At 35.2% G+C, this 16741-nt stretch overlaps 1 protein-coding gene across 1 annotated transcript in view; it reads right to left on the reverse strand.

Annotated features, from left to right (window-relative positions):
• Positions 1 to 16741, reverse strand: part of LOC150094290 (moesin/ezrin/radixin homolog 1-like) — a 216448-nt gene that overhangs the window by 186925 nt on the left and 12782 nt on the right. The window contains exon 3 of the mRNA XM_090412297.1: positions 11506 to 11589. Within this exon, the coding sequence (XP_090268423.1) occupies positions 11506 to 11589 (84 nt within the window). The remainder of the gene's footprint in view (positions 1 to 11505; positions 11590 to 16741) is intronic.

Here is a 16741-nt window from a genome sequence, read left to right on the forward strand (position 1 = left end):
CACATAAATGCTCATGACAGATGTACCAACATAGAAAAAAAAATCTTGCAGATAGTGTTGCCATCTATGGTTGAGGCCGAGAACTTTTCAGACCACCCTCATATAAGGGAAGCGAGCATTTTGTTTCATTCTGCTAGAATTGTAGGCATTGCATAAGAAGGTGTGGAAAATATAAATTCAGCTACAAGAGATATCTTCTTTATGTAAATATTACCTGAAATCCATAACCCAAATAATTTCTCCGGCTGTTGATACTACTAATTCCCTTTCTTTAGCAATCTATCTCTAAGTATGTTTTCAGTATATTGTGAAAACCAATGCAATATGAAAGAGTGTTATTGAAGATCAGAGTAGCAGTATTCTGGATTCTAGGATGTTGGTTGTCAAAGCAGTTTGTCTCTATTTGGTCATATGGCCAAATAGAGAACCCATCAATATATCTTAACCAGGCAGTAGACTGAAGAGCAAAAGTAAAAGATATCAAGAGGATTATTTGATTTATTTTTTAAATGCTACATGGAGCATTCTGCTATCGGAGAATGCCCAAGCGTGGTTTGTATATTTTGCTCTTCCCAGTGGGGTACTGTGACGTTTGAAGGAGGGGATCAAAGATATTTATGAAGTATGTCAAAGTGATCATACCAGAATTTTTTCTGAATATATTTCAAATGAAGTAGGTATGACTAACTAATGGAGAGGATACTGATATGGAAAATTAACTGAATTGAAGAAAAGGGGAATCAGTAGCATCAAAAACTAAGAAGACTGAGTTATGGATTTCAGGTAATATTTATATGGAAAGAAGAATTGAAAAGATTCAGATTTGGGATATCTGAGTATTTTTATCTCCTAAAACCTGGTGAAATCTCTTAATGTAATGGCCTGGGGGGGGGGGCATTTCCCTACATTGAATTTTCAGTTGTATTTACTAGTGTTCAGGATATAGAATTATCCTTTATCCATCCTTAATGACTGGTTTTATCTTTCCAATTCTGACAACACTGTTAGCTTTTTTTTTTCTTTCTTTTTTGAGTAAGGTTTATGTAAAAAGGATGACAGCCATATTTCTTTATATATCAATTCCACACAAATGGTTTGTAGATTAGTGCATTATGTAAAGTTAAAGAAGAAACTGATAATTTTCTTGAAAATCTAGAGATTATAGTTGTTAGAGACAGCTTTATAAACAAAGCAGGTTGTGTTAATTATCAAATGTAAAAATGTTGAGCTGCTGGTTGATTAGGAGCCCAGTGGTGCAAGGGTAGCAAAGGTCATACTGTGGCAAATCAAAAGGTCAATGGCAGTACTCAAGGTATTAATAAATGATAATAAAGAGAAATTAGTAAATAACGTTATGATCAAAAAGCAAAAAATTTAAAAAAAATTAATAAAGCAAAGCAGTATCTGCATATAAACAGAACTGATAATGAAATGTGTTTGTATAAATTAATTCTTAAAAATATAATAATAAAAAAAATTTTCCTACAGATGAGATCTGCCTGAGAATAGTAAAAAATTCATTCATTTCTTTTTCAAGTGAAATGCTGGCACTCCACCAGAACTTGGAAACACACATTACACTGTTTACATGTAAGATGGGTTATCAGTCCTCAGTAAATAATGCACAAGATGACCGACATATGCAGAGACTAACAAACAACTTCTTCTCTTCTGTTTCTTCATTCTCTTGACTGCCAAAGCTTAATTTCAAGCTTAATCTTGTGCCACTTATCAGTGCATCTTGCCATGATGATTTCTGTTGGATTATCAGCTTTGATCTAATAAACAAGAATTTTCCAGGAACTGTATGAGCTGATCTAACACCAGCAATCTCATTTCCTTTAATTCTAATATGACAAGGAACCCGGCAGAGCTGTTAAAATTAAGAATCTAATGATTTGTACAACAGTTGTAGAACCTCGCAAAGCACTGGATGAGGATTATACACACGAGATGAGATAGCATGTAAACAACTCAATGATGGTATAAATTATACGCACTTGATAGCAGTTTTCTTTCAAATGCACAAGTGCAAGCTCAACTGCATACCAGGTCTATAAGCCTCTTCTGCCTCTAAAAGCTTGGTATTCTTTTTTTGTTCTAAGCAGTTCTCTCCTACTTAATTACCAACACTTTATAAAGCTTGAATCCACCTTAGAATTTTTTTAAGACAAGGCCTTATAAACTCTAAGAGCTATACATGCTCGTCTAGAGCAGGCTTTTGCAAGCATCCATGCCTAAGATGGGATTTGAGCCCAAATCCTTGGTCATAAAAGCAGGTATGCTATCAACTCGCCAACAAGATTTATATTGTTCCCATATTTGTGGTGATACATCTTGGAATACTTGACTGTATTTAGAAGGCAATCCACTTAATTGTTGAGCTCTCTCAGAGATGCTCTGTTGCCATGGTATCTTTTCTATAGTGATTTCCATTGCCAAATTAACCACTACCACTCCTCCACTTTCTTCTAAACACACAAATACCAGCCACTGCTGGTTCACACGCACACAGTTCAGCTCAAAACTCAAACAATTTCTCCTTCTCCATTCTCTACTTCTGCTCTTTGGAACAATATTCTCCTTACCACATTTCCCAGGGATTACAACCCTGAGGTCTTCAAGAAACATCAATAAATTTCTTTTAACCACTTGTACTATCATAAATCTTGGGATCTCTCATGTGTGGATTATTAAAATGCAATAAATAAATAGATCTTATCAATGGTTCTTCCAAAATAATCTGTTACTTGTCAGGGCTCCATAAATGTTTCAGAAATTAACCATATGAACTCGCATACCCTGTAACTGATGTATTAAGAGATCCATTTATTGGGATGAACCATATGAAGCACACACACAATTCCAACATTTTGTGATCACTTACTTAACTACCTGAGGTCTACAGGCAATGTTTACAAACAAACTGCAGAAAGTCAAATTACTGATATACCTGCAAGGAGTACACAAGAATACAAAGAATTTTAATAAATAAAAATTTGAAAGGCTTAGAAAGAAGAGTTCCTCTAGTTGGCAATCATAAAGCCAGTGTAGCTCAGTGGAAGTGGTGCAAAGTGCTAGGCCACCAAAAGAATGACTTAAGTTTCATTCTGGTTGCTGACTAGAGGAACCTTTTCTATGCATTTTTTCAACTAGTTCCCGAGTTAGTCAATATCTGGCACAAGCAAACAGGTTTTTTTTTTTCCTCTTAGAAACTCTGATTTTTCATCTTGTAAATGTAAACTCAAGAAAACCGACTGTAGAACATACTATTTTAAACAAACAGTGTTAGGATTAGGGACTACGCAATGGTGCTGCTACCTATCATTTATCATATAATTAGTGATATTGAATTGGCTACTGTTGGTGACTGAAGATGAAAGGAAATCCTTCCTTCGATTAATATACTCCTTTTCTTGGAAGTGATCAGAGGCTGCAATGGCTGAACTTTTCATGTGCCACATAATATGAAATTTATCTCGTGGGCGATTCATTCATTTCATGAATGTGTGCAAAGCATTTGAATTTATTATCCTTTTTCATGTCATTCAATAATTTCTATTTTTAGTATTCATAGTTATAATAAGCCTCTTCTTTCCACTGTGAATACATATATTCTCATCACTTCTACATTTCTCAGACATGTTTTGAGTTCATATGTATATAAATGATGGTACAACTTGACAAAATTTCATGCAGGCTGGAATGTCACCGGGTTAAACAAGGCTCCCGTTGTTTTCGCAAGGGAACCAGGGCGAAAAGCGAAAAGTCAGCTACTGGCACAAATCTGAAAACACACCCCAACTCAACATCACTAGAGTTAAAGATCGGTACTATCAACACAAGAAGCCTGAATGGCAAAGAAATGGAGCTAGCTGAGGAATTAGATAAGAACCAGATCGACATAATAGGGGTGACTGAAACAAAAAAGATAAAAATTGGTGAGATCTTTCTGAGCAATAAATACAAAATGTTATATTAAGGCAATGACAATCAAGGAAAAGAAGGAGTAGCCATAGTATTCAGCACAAAATATGAGGGTCATCTTCTTGAATGGCAGGCAGTCTCAAGTAGAGTGATTTGGGCAATTATCAGAATGGGGAACTGGACAATGACAATTATTTGTGCTTATGGTCCCACAGAAGGTTCTACTAAGGTAGAAGTGGAGGAATTTTTTGAGGCTCTAGAGAAAGCTACTGACACAATGAAAAAGGAAAAGTTGGTCCTTGTTGGGGGATCTAAATAGCAGAGTAGGAAGTAATTGTCAAACATACAAAAATGTTTTGGGAAAATTTGGAGAAAAGAGTAAAGCTAACAATAATGGCAAATAGGATTTCTGCTCAGAACATGGACTGGTAAAGTTCCAAAATAAAAATGTGCACAAATTCACATGGAGAGAAGAGGCAAGGAATAAGAAAGTCTCATTGACTATGTTATTGTTGATAGTGATGGTGCAGGACACCAGAGTGTACAGAGGATTTGAAATTGGAAGTGATCACTATTTAGTCTTGAGCAGGATAAAATTGAATTTCATATTGAAAAGAATGACATGTAAGAAAGTTTAAAAGGGAATAAAAGTTAAGCAGCTCTCAGATGTGAACTGTAGACTAAAATACACAAAGATTATTGAAGGAAAAATGAAAGAGTTTGAAAACAGGAACCAAACCTTGCAGATTCAGTGTCAAGCCTTGAAGAAAACCCTGATTGATTCAGCTAGAGAGGCATGTGGTGAAGTTATCTGCAAGGATAGAAAAATTAGAACTCCATGGTGGACACGAAAAGTTAAAGAGGCAGTGAAGGAAAAGAAGAAAGCATATCAAAAGTTCCTGCCAAATAAGTCAGCTTGTGCTCTTAGAGAATACAGAGACAATGTAAGAAAGAAAAAGTGTGTAAAACTAGCTAAACAAAAGTCATGGGAGGACTTTGGCAAGAACATAGAAAATAAATATCAAGAAGATGTTAAATATTCTGGAGGTTGTTTAAGAAGCTTAGGAATGGAGGAAAAGAATGCTGTAAAAAGAGTTAGAGATGATAAAGGTGAAAAGAAAATGGGAGAAAAAGATATCCTTGAAGTATGGAGTAATTACTTTGAAAATTTGCTAAATGAAACAAGCAGTAATGACAGCACAATGATAAAAAACACTGCCCAGCCATGCAGTCAGGAATACATCCATACTTGAAGTAGAAAAAGCCATCAAAGGCTTGAAATGTAGAAAGGCAGCAGGAGTAGATGATATTCGACCAGAAATGCTGAAGTATGATGGTATTAAAGTCTTACAGTGGCTGCGCTGCTGCATAGTTCAGAATGCCTGGAGAGAGAGGGACGAATTCCCTCTCTCCAGGATTGGAGTAGAGCTCTGATAGTACCTATATATAAAAAGGGAAATAAAACTGAATGTGAGAATTAGAGAGGTATATCCCTATTGAGTGTTCCTGGTAAGATATATGCAAGTATACTTGAGAAACGATTGATAAGAATTGTAGAAGATAAGCTTGGTGAAGAACAAACTGGATTCAGGTCAAATTGAGTCTGTCAGGATCAGATCTTCACTTTACAACAAATAGTGGAGAAATCATGGGAATGTAACAAAGATCTGTATTTAAATTTTGTCGATTTGGAAAAAGGCATATGACAAGGTGCCAAGAGAGAAGCTATTCAATACACTACAGTTATATGGTGTCAATGGGGCATTATATCAAGCAATACTTAGTCTTTATTTGCGTTGTAAGTCAGCAGTTAGAATTGAAGGAAGTACAGGAAGATGGTTTAATGTTAAATCTGGTGTGAGACAAGGATGTATATTATCCCCTCTGTTATTCATTATCTATATGGATCACATTATGAAGGAAAGTGGTATTAAACATGATATCAAAATTGGAGATGTTAATGTCAGCTCTTTGCTTTATGCAGATGATAAATAAATCCCCTACATGTCTGCAAGATTCTCTGACTAAATTGAGTAACTGCTGTAATAGATATGGTATGAAGGTCAGTAATAAAAAGACGAAGACAATGAAAATAGGCAGAATCATTGAAAATGTCAACTGTGTTGTGAATGGAGAACCTGTGGAACAAGTAAAACATTTCACCTACCTAGGCATGATTTTTACTGAAGATGGTAAATTAAATATAGAAATAGACAACAGAATCAGCAAAGCTGGTATGGTAGGAAGTCAACTGAATAAATTCATATGGAATAAGAGAGAAATTAGTCAGAACACTAAATTAGCTGTATACAAGACAGTTATCAAACCAGTTTTAACTTTTGGATCTGAGAGCTGGGTCAGAAGTAAAACACTTGACCAAAGACTAGAGACCACAGATATGAGCATCCTGAGAAGGATTAGAGATGTGAACAGGCGGCATCAATGGCAATATCATATTAAAAATGAGAATATTAGGAAAGAACTTGACATTGTCAGCATCCAGGAATGCATTAGCAGAGCTAATCTCAGGTGGTATGACCACTTAAACAGAATGGGAGAGGAAAGATTACCAAAACAAGTGTTCTCTGCCAGGTTTGCAGGAAAACGACCCAGAGGAAGACCAAGATATAGGTGGATTGATAAGGTACAAAGTGCCTTAGACGATAGAAATATAAGATCTGATAATGTTGGAGTCTTAAGAAGTAACAGACTGATTTTCAGGAAAATCGTAGATAGGAAGTTAGTAATGATGTAAATTTTTCATGTAGTACTATCATATCCTGTACATCCTTTGAAGATACATGGCAGGAATTTGATGATGTGTGTATTTTTTTTTAATTTTTATTATTTACAATAATACCTACCTAGGTTCACTAATAAGACAACTATGCTCAAGACAGAAAAGCAAAATAAATGGCAATGTAATTATCAGCTGACTAAGAAAGGCATCCATTATATTAAAAAGAATATATTATGGATCCTGATATATTTTATAGTGAAATAGAGAAAGTAACCATTAAAAAAGTTTTGAAATTTACCAGAGCTTATGAAACAACCTTTGGCATCAGAGATACTTGGTTTGTACCACTTTAAACACACACACTGCTCATAAGTCTGCATGTTCACCTTTTATTGGACTAACAGAAATTTTCATCCATCCAATTTAGTAACATGAAAAATTTTCAAAACTAAGCTTCTTTCAATCTTTTGCTATAAAATATAGCCTGATCCATATCCTTCATTTGAATTTCTTACCTATGCTGAAAACTGAAGCCTTTCAAGTTCTATCCTTTGGACATGTATTAGATGGCTAAAAGACATTGCAAAAATCCCCACAAACTGGCACTTGACAGATGGAGCAGCTAGTCATCAGTTAAAGTACCACACAAACTGCATATCAATGAATCTGAACTGAAATCCATGTAAGTCAATGACTTACTGTATATCATATAATATATAAACAAACAAATGCAAAGAACCTCTGCATTTTTATTATGCAGGGATTCCCTGAGACCTGACAATTTTTCAAGGGTTCTTCCAGAGTAAAAAGGTTGACATATACTGCAAATTTTTTATTTTACAAAAAGGCATTTGACAGGGTGTAACATAATAAACTGATATTTAAGTTATAGCATGTGGGCTTAGATATCAGGTTAACGAACTGGATTCAGGATTGGCTGTCTGATAGATACCAGAAAGTTATTATACAAGGGAGCAGAAAAGCTTATTTGTAATAGTGCTGAATTTGGTAGCCCTTCATTAGGATTCGAATAAGGTGGACAGATGAACAATTGATGATTTAGTTTAATGCTACTAAATATAAGGTCTGGAAGTTTGGGAGCTATTGATAGGAGTCTACATACCCTATTGGGGAAAATTTGTTAAAGGAAATGGAGTAAGAGACCTTGGGGTGATGACTAATAGAAACAAAGCTTAGAGGATATATCACGAAGGCAGTGAAGATTTCCCAGAAGAATGCTGCAATACTGAGAAGAATGCTGACCATAGAATGGTAATTCCATTGTATAAAGTGTTGATCAGACCACATCTGGATTATTGTGCTTTGTTCAGTGTGAGTGCCTCTGCTTATATTTTGGATAAACACGACAATCTGTTGAATAAAGACAAAAACACCAATCATATATCAACAATTATCTTGATGGACCTGTGGTTCAGGATTTCTCCATGAGTGCAGGTCACAAAGATGCCTCCAATGATCTCGATCCTCTCTTCCATGTTACCCATAGATTTCACTAGTGGATCTTCCCATCTTGTAGATGGTCTTCCTGCTTTTCTCTTTATTCTTGGTTGCCAGTTGAGTATTCTATATGTCCATCTGTTATCCCCGAGTCTGAAAATGTGACCTGCCCATCTAATCTTGCTTTCATATACTACAGTTATCACATCTTTTATGCCTGATCTCTTTCTTAGTTCCGTATTTCTAACATATTCCATTTTGCTGATGTTACAAATCCTGCATTTGCACGCAGAGTTATTCTGAGAGTTTCTTTTCGTGTTTCTGATCCATATGCAAGTGATGAAAGTATGTCACTATTAAATAGTTTTGCCTTCGCAGAGAGGTCAAGATTTGGATCAGTAATTGTTTCTTGTAGTCTGTTGAATGTTAGCCATGCAGCTTTCTTTCCTTTTGCTAATTCTTCAGATAAATCATTATTCATTTTTATTGTTTGTCCTAAGTAATTGTAGGAGTCAACTTGTTCTATAGGGATGTTATCAATACATAAGTGACTGTCACTTGTGTAATGTTTTTGATCCATTTTGTTTTTTCTAGATTCATTTCTATCTTACTGCTGTTTGTGTATATTTTTTCAGCCATTTCTTCTAGGTCTTTTGGGTTGTGGGATATCATACTAGATCATCGGCAAACATAAGGATTTGTAGCTTTTCACCATCTATGCTTATTCCGCTGTTTAGGTCTTTTTTTTTTTTCAGAACGTATTATTCTAAAGTGCTGGTAAATAGATTTGGGGAGATCACATCACCTTGACAGACCCCTCTCTTTATATCTATATTTATAGCTTAATCAAATAGGGTTATTTGTGTGGTTCTGATTTTTGTTAATTTCTTTTATCATGTGGATGTAAGTAAGATCCAAATTTATTTCCAGTAAGACACTGATGACTGCACTATGTTCCATGGTATCAAATGCTTTTTTAAAATCAATAAAGAGGAAACAGAGGGATTCGGTATTCTCTGCATTTTTCTATTAGTTGTGAAATGACCTGGATATGATCTATTGTGGAGAAGCCTCTTCTGAATCCTGCCTGCTCTCTACTGGAGTTGTCTTCAAGAGTGTTTTGGATTGTGTTCATGATTTTATATATGCAAGAGAGTAGACAGATTGGACGATAGTGTTTTTTTTTTTATGTCTTCCTTATTCCCTTTTTTGAATAAAAGTATGGTTTTGAGGTCTCCCATTCCTCTGGAATCTTTCTTTCTTTGAAGTACCATGTGAATCTGGCAGCCATATCAACAATAAACCTGAAAAATCTGGCCTTGCTCAACATGGAGTGGACAATGACCATGATATCCCATGATTCAACACTTGCCTTTTACAGTGGAGCAGGTTCAGCACTCTAAATGACTAAACCTGCTCCGATGTAAAAGGAGAGTAATTTGGGAAATAAGGCAGTTTACATTGCCCAAATTTAGATCTGAATGGTTGCCTCTATTGCCAAAATTTAGGCAAGTTTCATCCTCAAATGGCAAGCAATAGTGTCCCCTTTCCCCCTTAACTGCAATCTCATTTTACTGTAACTACCCACTAGGTAACATTCTGGCATGTGGCTCAGCTCTGTAAATATGATTAACATTTTTTGTTCTAGCTTCACCTTGTGATTATGGTGATGCACTAATGATGATCAGTCAGTTTCTGGTCTAAATATCTGCAATAATAGAATTACTATATTCTTTTGAATACATGTGTCCAATAAACTATCTGCTAAATAACTGAACAAAATGGTAGCAGGATTAAGGTGTCCCCATGGCTGTGCTTTCAATCAGTGAAGTATTTTACACTTTACCTATGTCAGAGGCTCCACTGAAAGTCAACTTAAAACGATTAGGTAAATCTTTATTAAATGTATTTTAGTCATTTGCTGCTGCTATTATGTGCAATAACTTAGAGGTCAGTTATCTAGCAAGTAGACCTTTTCTAGACTAAGTATGTATTCACTCAAATGTCTACATTTTTGTCCCTGTTTTTATATGCAGTATTTCACTTTTATAAATGAAGTGGCAGCCCAAGTCATTGTGGTGTTACAAATGTTGGGTGGAATGGAGAGGAATTCAGAGTCATTTGAATCGATTTGTTTGTTTTCTTATGTTGCTCAGTAATTTATCTATCACTCAGCTTCTAACATGAAAGTTCATGAATTGCAGTATTTACAAAACTCAAATGAACTAAATGAGTTTAAGATCTTATAATATGTGGGAAAAAAAAACAGTACAGCTCCTCTCAAACTTTAGCCATAGAATAATCTTGTGTAAATAATTTTTGGAAATGATTAGCAAAAAAGACTAGATTTCACTAGATTGCTATGAAAATGAAAACTAATCTCTTTACTGCCAATGAATAATCCCATTATCTTTTTCATATAGCTAGCCAGCATAAGAACATGCAATATAACATTTGTAAAAATGTATCTAGTTATTTTTGTCCCCCCCCCCCCCTTTAACTTAAAAATATCTTTATATTTATTGTTCACTAGTTAAATACATTTTATTCTTTAGTTGCTTTTAAGGAGACAAGACTGAACTTAAATTTTTGCCTTACTTTGAACGTAATCATTCTTATATATAATTCTACTAATTCCTTTATTCTTTCTATCAATTACCCATTAATGTGTCTAATAGACATGTAAATAACCTGAAATAACCAGGTTTTATTTTCTTACTGTAAACAATGTTGCCATCCAGATGCCAAAAATTTATAAAACTAACTTCTGATTAGCATTCTGTTACTGGGGTGATTAGAATTAAGAGTACAAAATCCAATAAACTTACTTCTTATGTTGTTTATAATCTTTATAGATATATATATTCTCTAACATGCTTTTTTATTTCCCAAAGAGTAAATGGCAATGTTTTATCCCTGACTTACTTGCTAGACAGTCTCCATCTACTTTTCATTACTGCTACCCACATTTTTATAGTATTAAAGACAGCAATACTCTTAATTCACAAGTCAAGTATTTGTGCAATTGTGTTCTACAATTGATTTTGCTGTATTGAAAACTCAAAAACTTTAGTTTCTTCTGGAAGAAGAAATCTTAGTTAACTGCAAAGCATAATTAACTCTGAAATCAATGAACACCACCAAAATAAAGTTGCTCTTGTTGGCAACCAATATCTCACTTTTAACTTGTGAAGACTCTGCATTATGGTAGTTACCAAATGCTACCCATTATCTGCTATTGTAAATGTGAAACCTTCAAACCATGTCTCATCTTCCAACCATCTGATTCACAATTGTTACTCATCATATAAACACAAAAAATTCAAATTTCCACAATTAATGAATCTTATTTTTAATGTCAGTATTCTAAATAACCTTACCTGATCAAAAAGCTGCTTTCCTAATGTATTTGGCTGGATAGCAAACTCCAGCTCAGCATCCATTGTAAGAACACGAACATTTACCTGCAAAAAAAATTTCTGTCTAACATTGTTTAAATCACATTTAATAGTTGTTCGTTAAAAAGGAAAAATAACTTGAATCGGCGAAAATGAGGCTTATAAAATTTTCATATTTTACCAAATAATTTATTTCCTTTGTGCATCTCTTAATAAGTGAACAGTGGTATTCCATCAGAATGATGAATCAACAGATCATAGTATGGTGGCTATTAAACAGCACAAACTAGTACCTAGGTTGTCTGCAGACAAATTTGTGCCCACATATCATGCTGGTGTGAAATAGGCAGTAGTGACCACAGTCTCAATGGGTATGGACCTTAACCTTCATTCTAGAAGCTGTCATCACCAGAGTAATCATACAATAAAAGTATGAAAACTCTGGCTAGCACTGCTTTCACAACATACAAGATATGAATGTCTGGCCACTGCAAGAGTACAATGGGATGAGATTCAGACTTAGCATCCTATCATAATATACTGCTAATCACTCAGCCATATACAAGTGTACAAAACCAGTGGTTCCACTATTACTGAGCAGGACTACCAATCACAATGACTAGCCATCGTTTCTATTAGTACAGCTAATTGCACCTGTTTACCAAACAGGTGAGTTTGACTTGCATTTGTATTATGCAGGATTGTTATTATCACTAGTCATTGGTAGGACTGACACCTGAGTAATAAAACTTCTATACTCTATAACAAGCATGCCATCATTTGAGTTAATCATTTTGCCTACAGATGCCTAGTGATAGAAGTATTCCATTTTCACTGGTATTCTTGTTCCATCTCCTGATGGAATAATTTGTGTTAAGTACCTATCATTGCAATAAGATTTTCAGTGAAGTGAGGAGAATGGAAGTGTATCTTCAGTGACATACTGGTATCCTTGTAGTTAAAAGATAATTAGTTCATTAAAACTTTCAGCTTTAGCAATGAGAACACATTTTACAAATTTCTGAACAATTTCTAAGCATACAGTTCTGTTTCAGCAAGACATCTTTTAATATTTCCTAATTTGATATCCAACAAACATACTTTAAGTTAACGTTGGTTTTAGAAATCTTGCTACCAGGTACTGAAATATAGTTCCATTTTTGTTTAATGCTTTAACAAAGCTTTTCACAAGATATAGCAGAAACATTTTCCAGGAAAAAGGGGCTTATATTTTATGTTCTCTCCTCCTGCTAAAAACAAAAATTTCATTCTTAAAGACCACTGCCGAAAATAAGATCTGAGTAGCTCTCAAGTTTAGCTCAATTCAAATCAAACTGTTCAATAAAATGAGGTTGCTGACAACTTCATAAATGCTTTCATTGGATGATTTCCTACCCATACCAAAAGTAGAAAGATTCATTTGCCAGTATTGTATTATCCTATAGTGGTAGCAGAAGCAAGTGTCAGAAGATGAAGCGAAGCCCTAGTCTTATAGCAAATCATAAATTGAGGTATGATATCAAATTTCCGATACTCCATCCACTCCATTACAAAATCTAGATATATTAACTACACAAGAGCAAAACTATTGCATGGACCTTTTGGTTCTTCCCAAACTGGTACATACATTCTTTTCAAATGTCTGTAGCAATAATGAGCAGCTCGCAGCTCGATTGTGTATTCATTGTATATTCAATGGATATACAATGAATACATAATCCTGTTCAGTACCAAACTACTGCTACATGGCTTGAGTCAAGAGGCAATATCAGGGGCTGCTTACAGCCTATCCAAACTATCCAAGGCCTCCTCAGATCTCCCAAAGACAGTAACTTTAGAATTCCAGGTTTCTTGTAGACCTTACGTGTCGGAAAAGTAGAATTTTTGAAATGAAAAACCACAAAAATATCAGCAATATAACATCTGGAAGGGAGGAAAAGTCTAGGCTTGTGCATTATTCATATATCACAAATCACAACAAATGAGATACAGCCAACACACCTTATCTAGAAGACAATTTCCTTTTATGTCAACTCTACTGCAGTTGTCACTCACAACTCCCTCAACAGAAACCAAGGGTTCATCTCAAATGATGCCTGGAAATCATGCATTACATCTCCCAAAGTACTTGATTAACTTTTTCCTATCATTTCCAAATAATCCTACAAGATGATACACATTATGCATCACTAGTATCGTGTTCAGATTATTACTTTTGTTTATCTGAGGTTCGCTTTAATTTCCAATCCTTTAATTTACCACCCCAAAAAGGAACTGGTCTTCAACACATAAAACCAGTCAGTATATAAAATATTAAGTATATCATCTCAGTTTTCTTTCATCACAGGAAAAGAACATGGCAGTTAGGTCTAAGCATGACATCTGCCCAGGAGAATAAAAGATTGCTGGACCTAGTGGCAGTGGTGTAAAACAACTTCAATGTGCACACTTTCCAGGAGCAGACTATGGCAAATACAGAATAATAAGAGCTAAAGTAAGAGGCAAAAAAACCTCTAAACAAAGTACCACCTTAAGGTCTCCCAGAGTCATTAGAGTGGGTGATCTCCAGTGTGGTATCAATAGAAACAGAGGTCTGAGGCTCTTCTGGAGAATGATAAGAACAGACCTGAAACACTTAAAAGAAGTCAAAAAAGGCATAATCCAGGATGGATTAAAGTCAAAGAATGCCTTGGTAATTACATCAAGGGATCCATTGATTTCAGAATGCATAAAAGATTGGATCAACAAAAGAAGGACGGAGAAGCAAAAGGGATACATGAACTGAAATAAGAGCACGTGCACACACAGAAGTCAAGAAACAGGACAATTATATGTGGATTTTGGGAGTAGTCTACAAATTAAACTTTATGTGTCCAAACTAAGCTATTATCAAGGATGGAAGTGGGATAGTTCTAAGGAAAAATAAGAGATCAAAAAGAGATGGAAAGTGACTAAAGCAACTGTATAGAAAACAAGGTGAAGGAAATTTAGAAATCTCTGTGGGGCAGGGAAGATTGCATTTTAACATCTTCATTCAGGCATGAAGTGAAAAGATAGTTAAGGAGCTCAATAACAAGAGCCTATGTGATAGAATGATGGAAATACAGCCACGACAACTAATGCTATAACGATAGCATTAGTTGTCGTGGTGCAACAACAATAGCAATATGTTGTTAATGGCATATGTTCTTCTGTCCAATGTGCACCTATGTTGAAGGATGAAAAACCCCAAGAGATTTGGAAAGGGGAAACCCATCTCCAAGTGAGACTGGCTAACTCACCCTCAACTGAAAAGCTCATCAAACCCAGGTCTTTCCATACTGACTAAGTTAGAATTTATAGAGCTGCAGGAGACAGAAGGATGAGGGTTTCTTAAGCTAATGGCAAGAATAAGAATTCAAGGATTGAGAGCTATGAAAGAAATAAAAGACCATAGATATTCTTCCTCTAATTTTTCTCAGACCATAGATCTGAGAAAAATTAGAGGAGTGAACAGATAGAATTAATAGAAGAATCATTAAAAATAAAGATATTTAGAAGAAACTTGACATTTCAATACATTAGAGCTGGTTTCACATGGTATGGTTGCTTAAAAGGAAAGCAGAGGTGTTAGCATAACAGTTGTTTAATGCCATGATAGCAGAAAGACCTCCCAGGGATCTAGGTCAAATGATGCAGTTAGAAGTTAAACTAATAAGACTATCAGTTTAATTTCAAATATAAGCATGATTATTTATTTTAAAACAGAATCAAGATCAAAGTCAAAGCTAATATGCCCAAGGAACAGGCAAAATTTAGAAAGGACAAGGCAATTATGGATAACTGACTGGTGCCATATATAACCTCCCCCAGCCACATTTACCGAGCCTGATTCCACTAGCAAGACTCGAGCAAGGCGAGTACTGCTGACTTGCATTTTTCCTACTTGGAGGAAATGCCACTTAGACCACTTCTAAGCAATTATCATCTTCTGATGAAACACCACTGCTCAGAGGAATCAAGATGCCATTGACACTTTTTCCTCCTTAACTGGATACCTAATTTCTACACCACCTGCAGTGTAAGTGATGGCTTTGTTAGCAGTGGCAGCTCGTGGGGGTGCTGCAACTTTCGAAATATACATACACACTGCAAGTACAGTGTATGTGTTTGGATAAAATATCAAAATTATGGTAAAAATTAAAAAAAATTAAACATGAAAAAATAGTTAATTATCGATAAAATTTTACAGTTTGGTATAATTCAAAATTACTTTAAAATAAAATCCATTCCTTTAATTGTAATTAAAGGAATGGATTTACAATTAAATCCTTTAATTGTAATGTCCAAATATTTAAAGAGATGGAGTAAACACGATAAGCACTACAAACACTACTCCTGGTGCAAACTGCATATAAACAACAATGGAACTGCGCAACGGACAGTGCCACATTCCGCTAATAGCTCACATCTCACTATGATGTGCATATGCTTGTGCACATAGTAATATGACACTGTGGTAAACAAAATGCTGCTAGCGTCCATCACCCTCTTATGTACTACAAGATGGAGTTTTATTATTTTTTTTTATACAAAATAAGAGAATTGTATAGGATTGTTGATGATAAAATTATATATTACAAGCAAATATAAATAAATATATTATCGAGAAAAATTGGGGGTGCTGCAGTTCCGCAGTGCCTATGCACAAGCTGTTCCTGCTTGTTAGACACACACTCAATGCAAACTAGGAAGGCCAGCACTTCTTCCATTTGATGGTGCAGTAAAGCCGTTTCTGTAAGCCCACTACAGAAACGGCTCTGCCAGATTGTTGCTGAAGGGAGTCTGCATATAGCATGGGGGGGGGGGGGGCATAGCACACTGTCAAGGTCATGCTTGGAGTTTGGACACTAACTCTGAGCGTTACATCCACAAATTCTCAACTTTCTTTGCATGCCCTTGCATCAAGCTTCCAGCACTATCCTAAATTCTCACTAAGCTGCAATGGATCAAAGTTTCCTTGCTTCATATAGCTTTCATTTTTTGTCTTTAATGCTCCAATTAAGATGACCATGCAGACCTCTCTGAAAGTTGATTTTATGCAGTCTAATTATCCAAACAGGGATTATCTTCCTAGTAGACTAATTTTCATAACTCAAATGGGCTCCCCTTCTAACTTTGTACATCAAGTATAAAAGGGAAGCCAAACTGTTTGTACCAGTCCCAATTGAACAAATTC

Source organism: Typopeltis vanoorti, chromosome 22 (genome assembly GCF_054136105.1).
Source record: "Typopeltis vanoorti isolate ZY-2024b chromosome 22, IOZ_Tvanoo_1.0, whole genome shotgun sequence".
Lineage (NCBI taxonomy): Eukaryota > Metazoa > Arthropoda > Arachnida > Uropygi > Thelyphonidae > Typopeltis > Typopeltis vanoorti.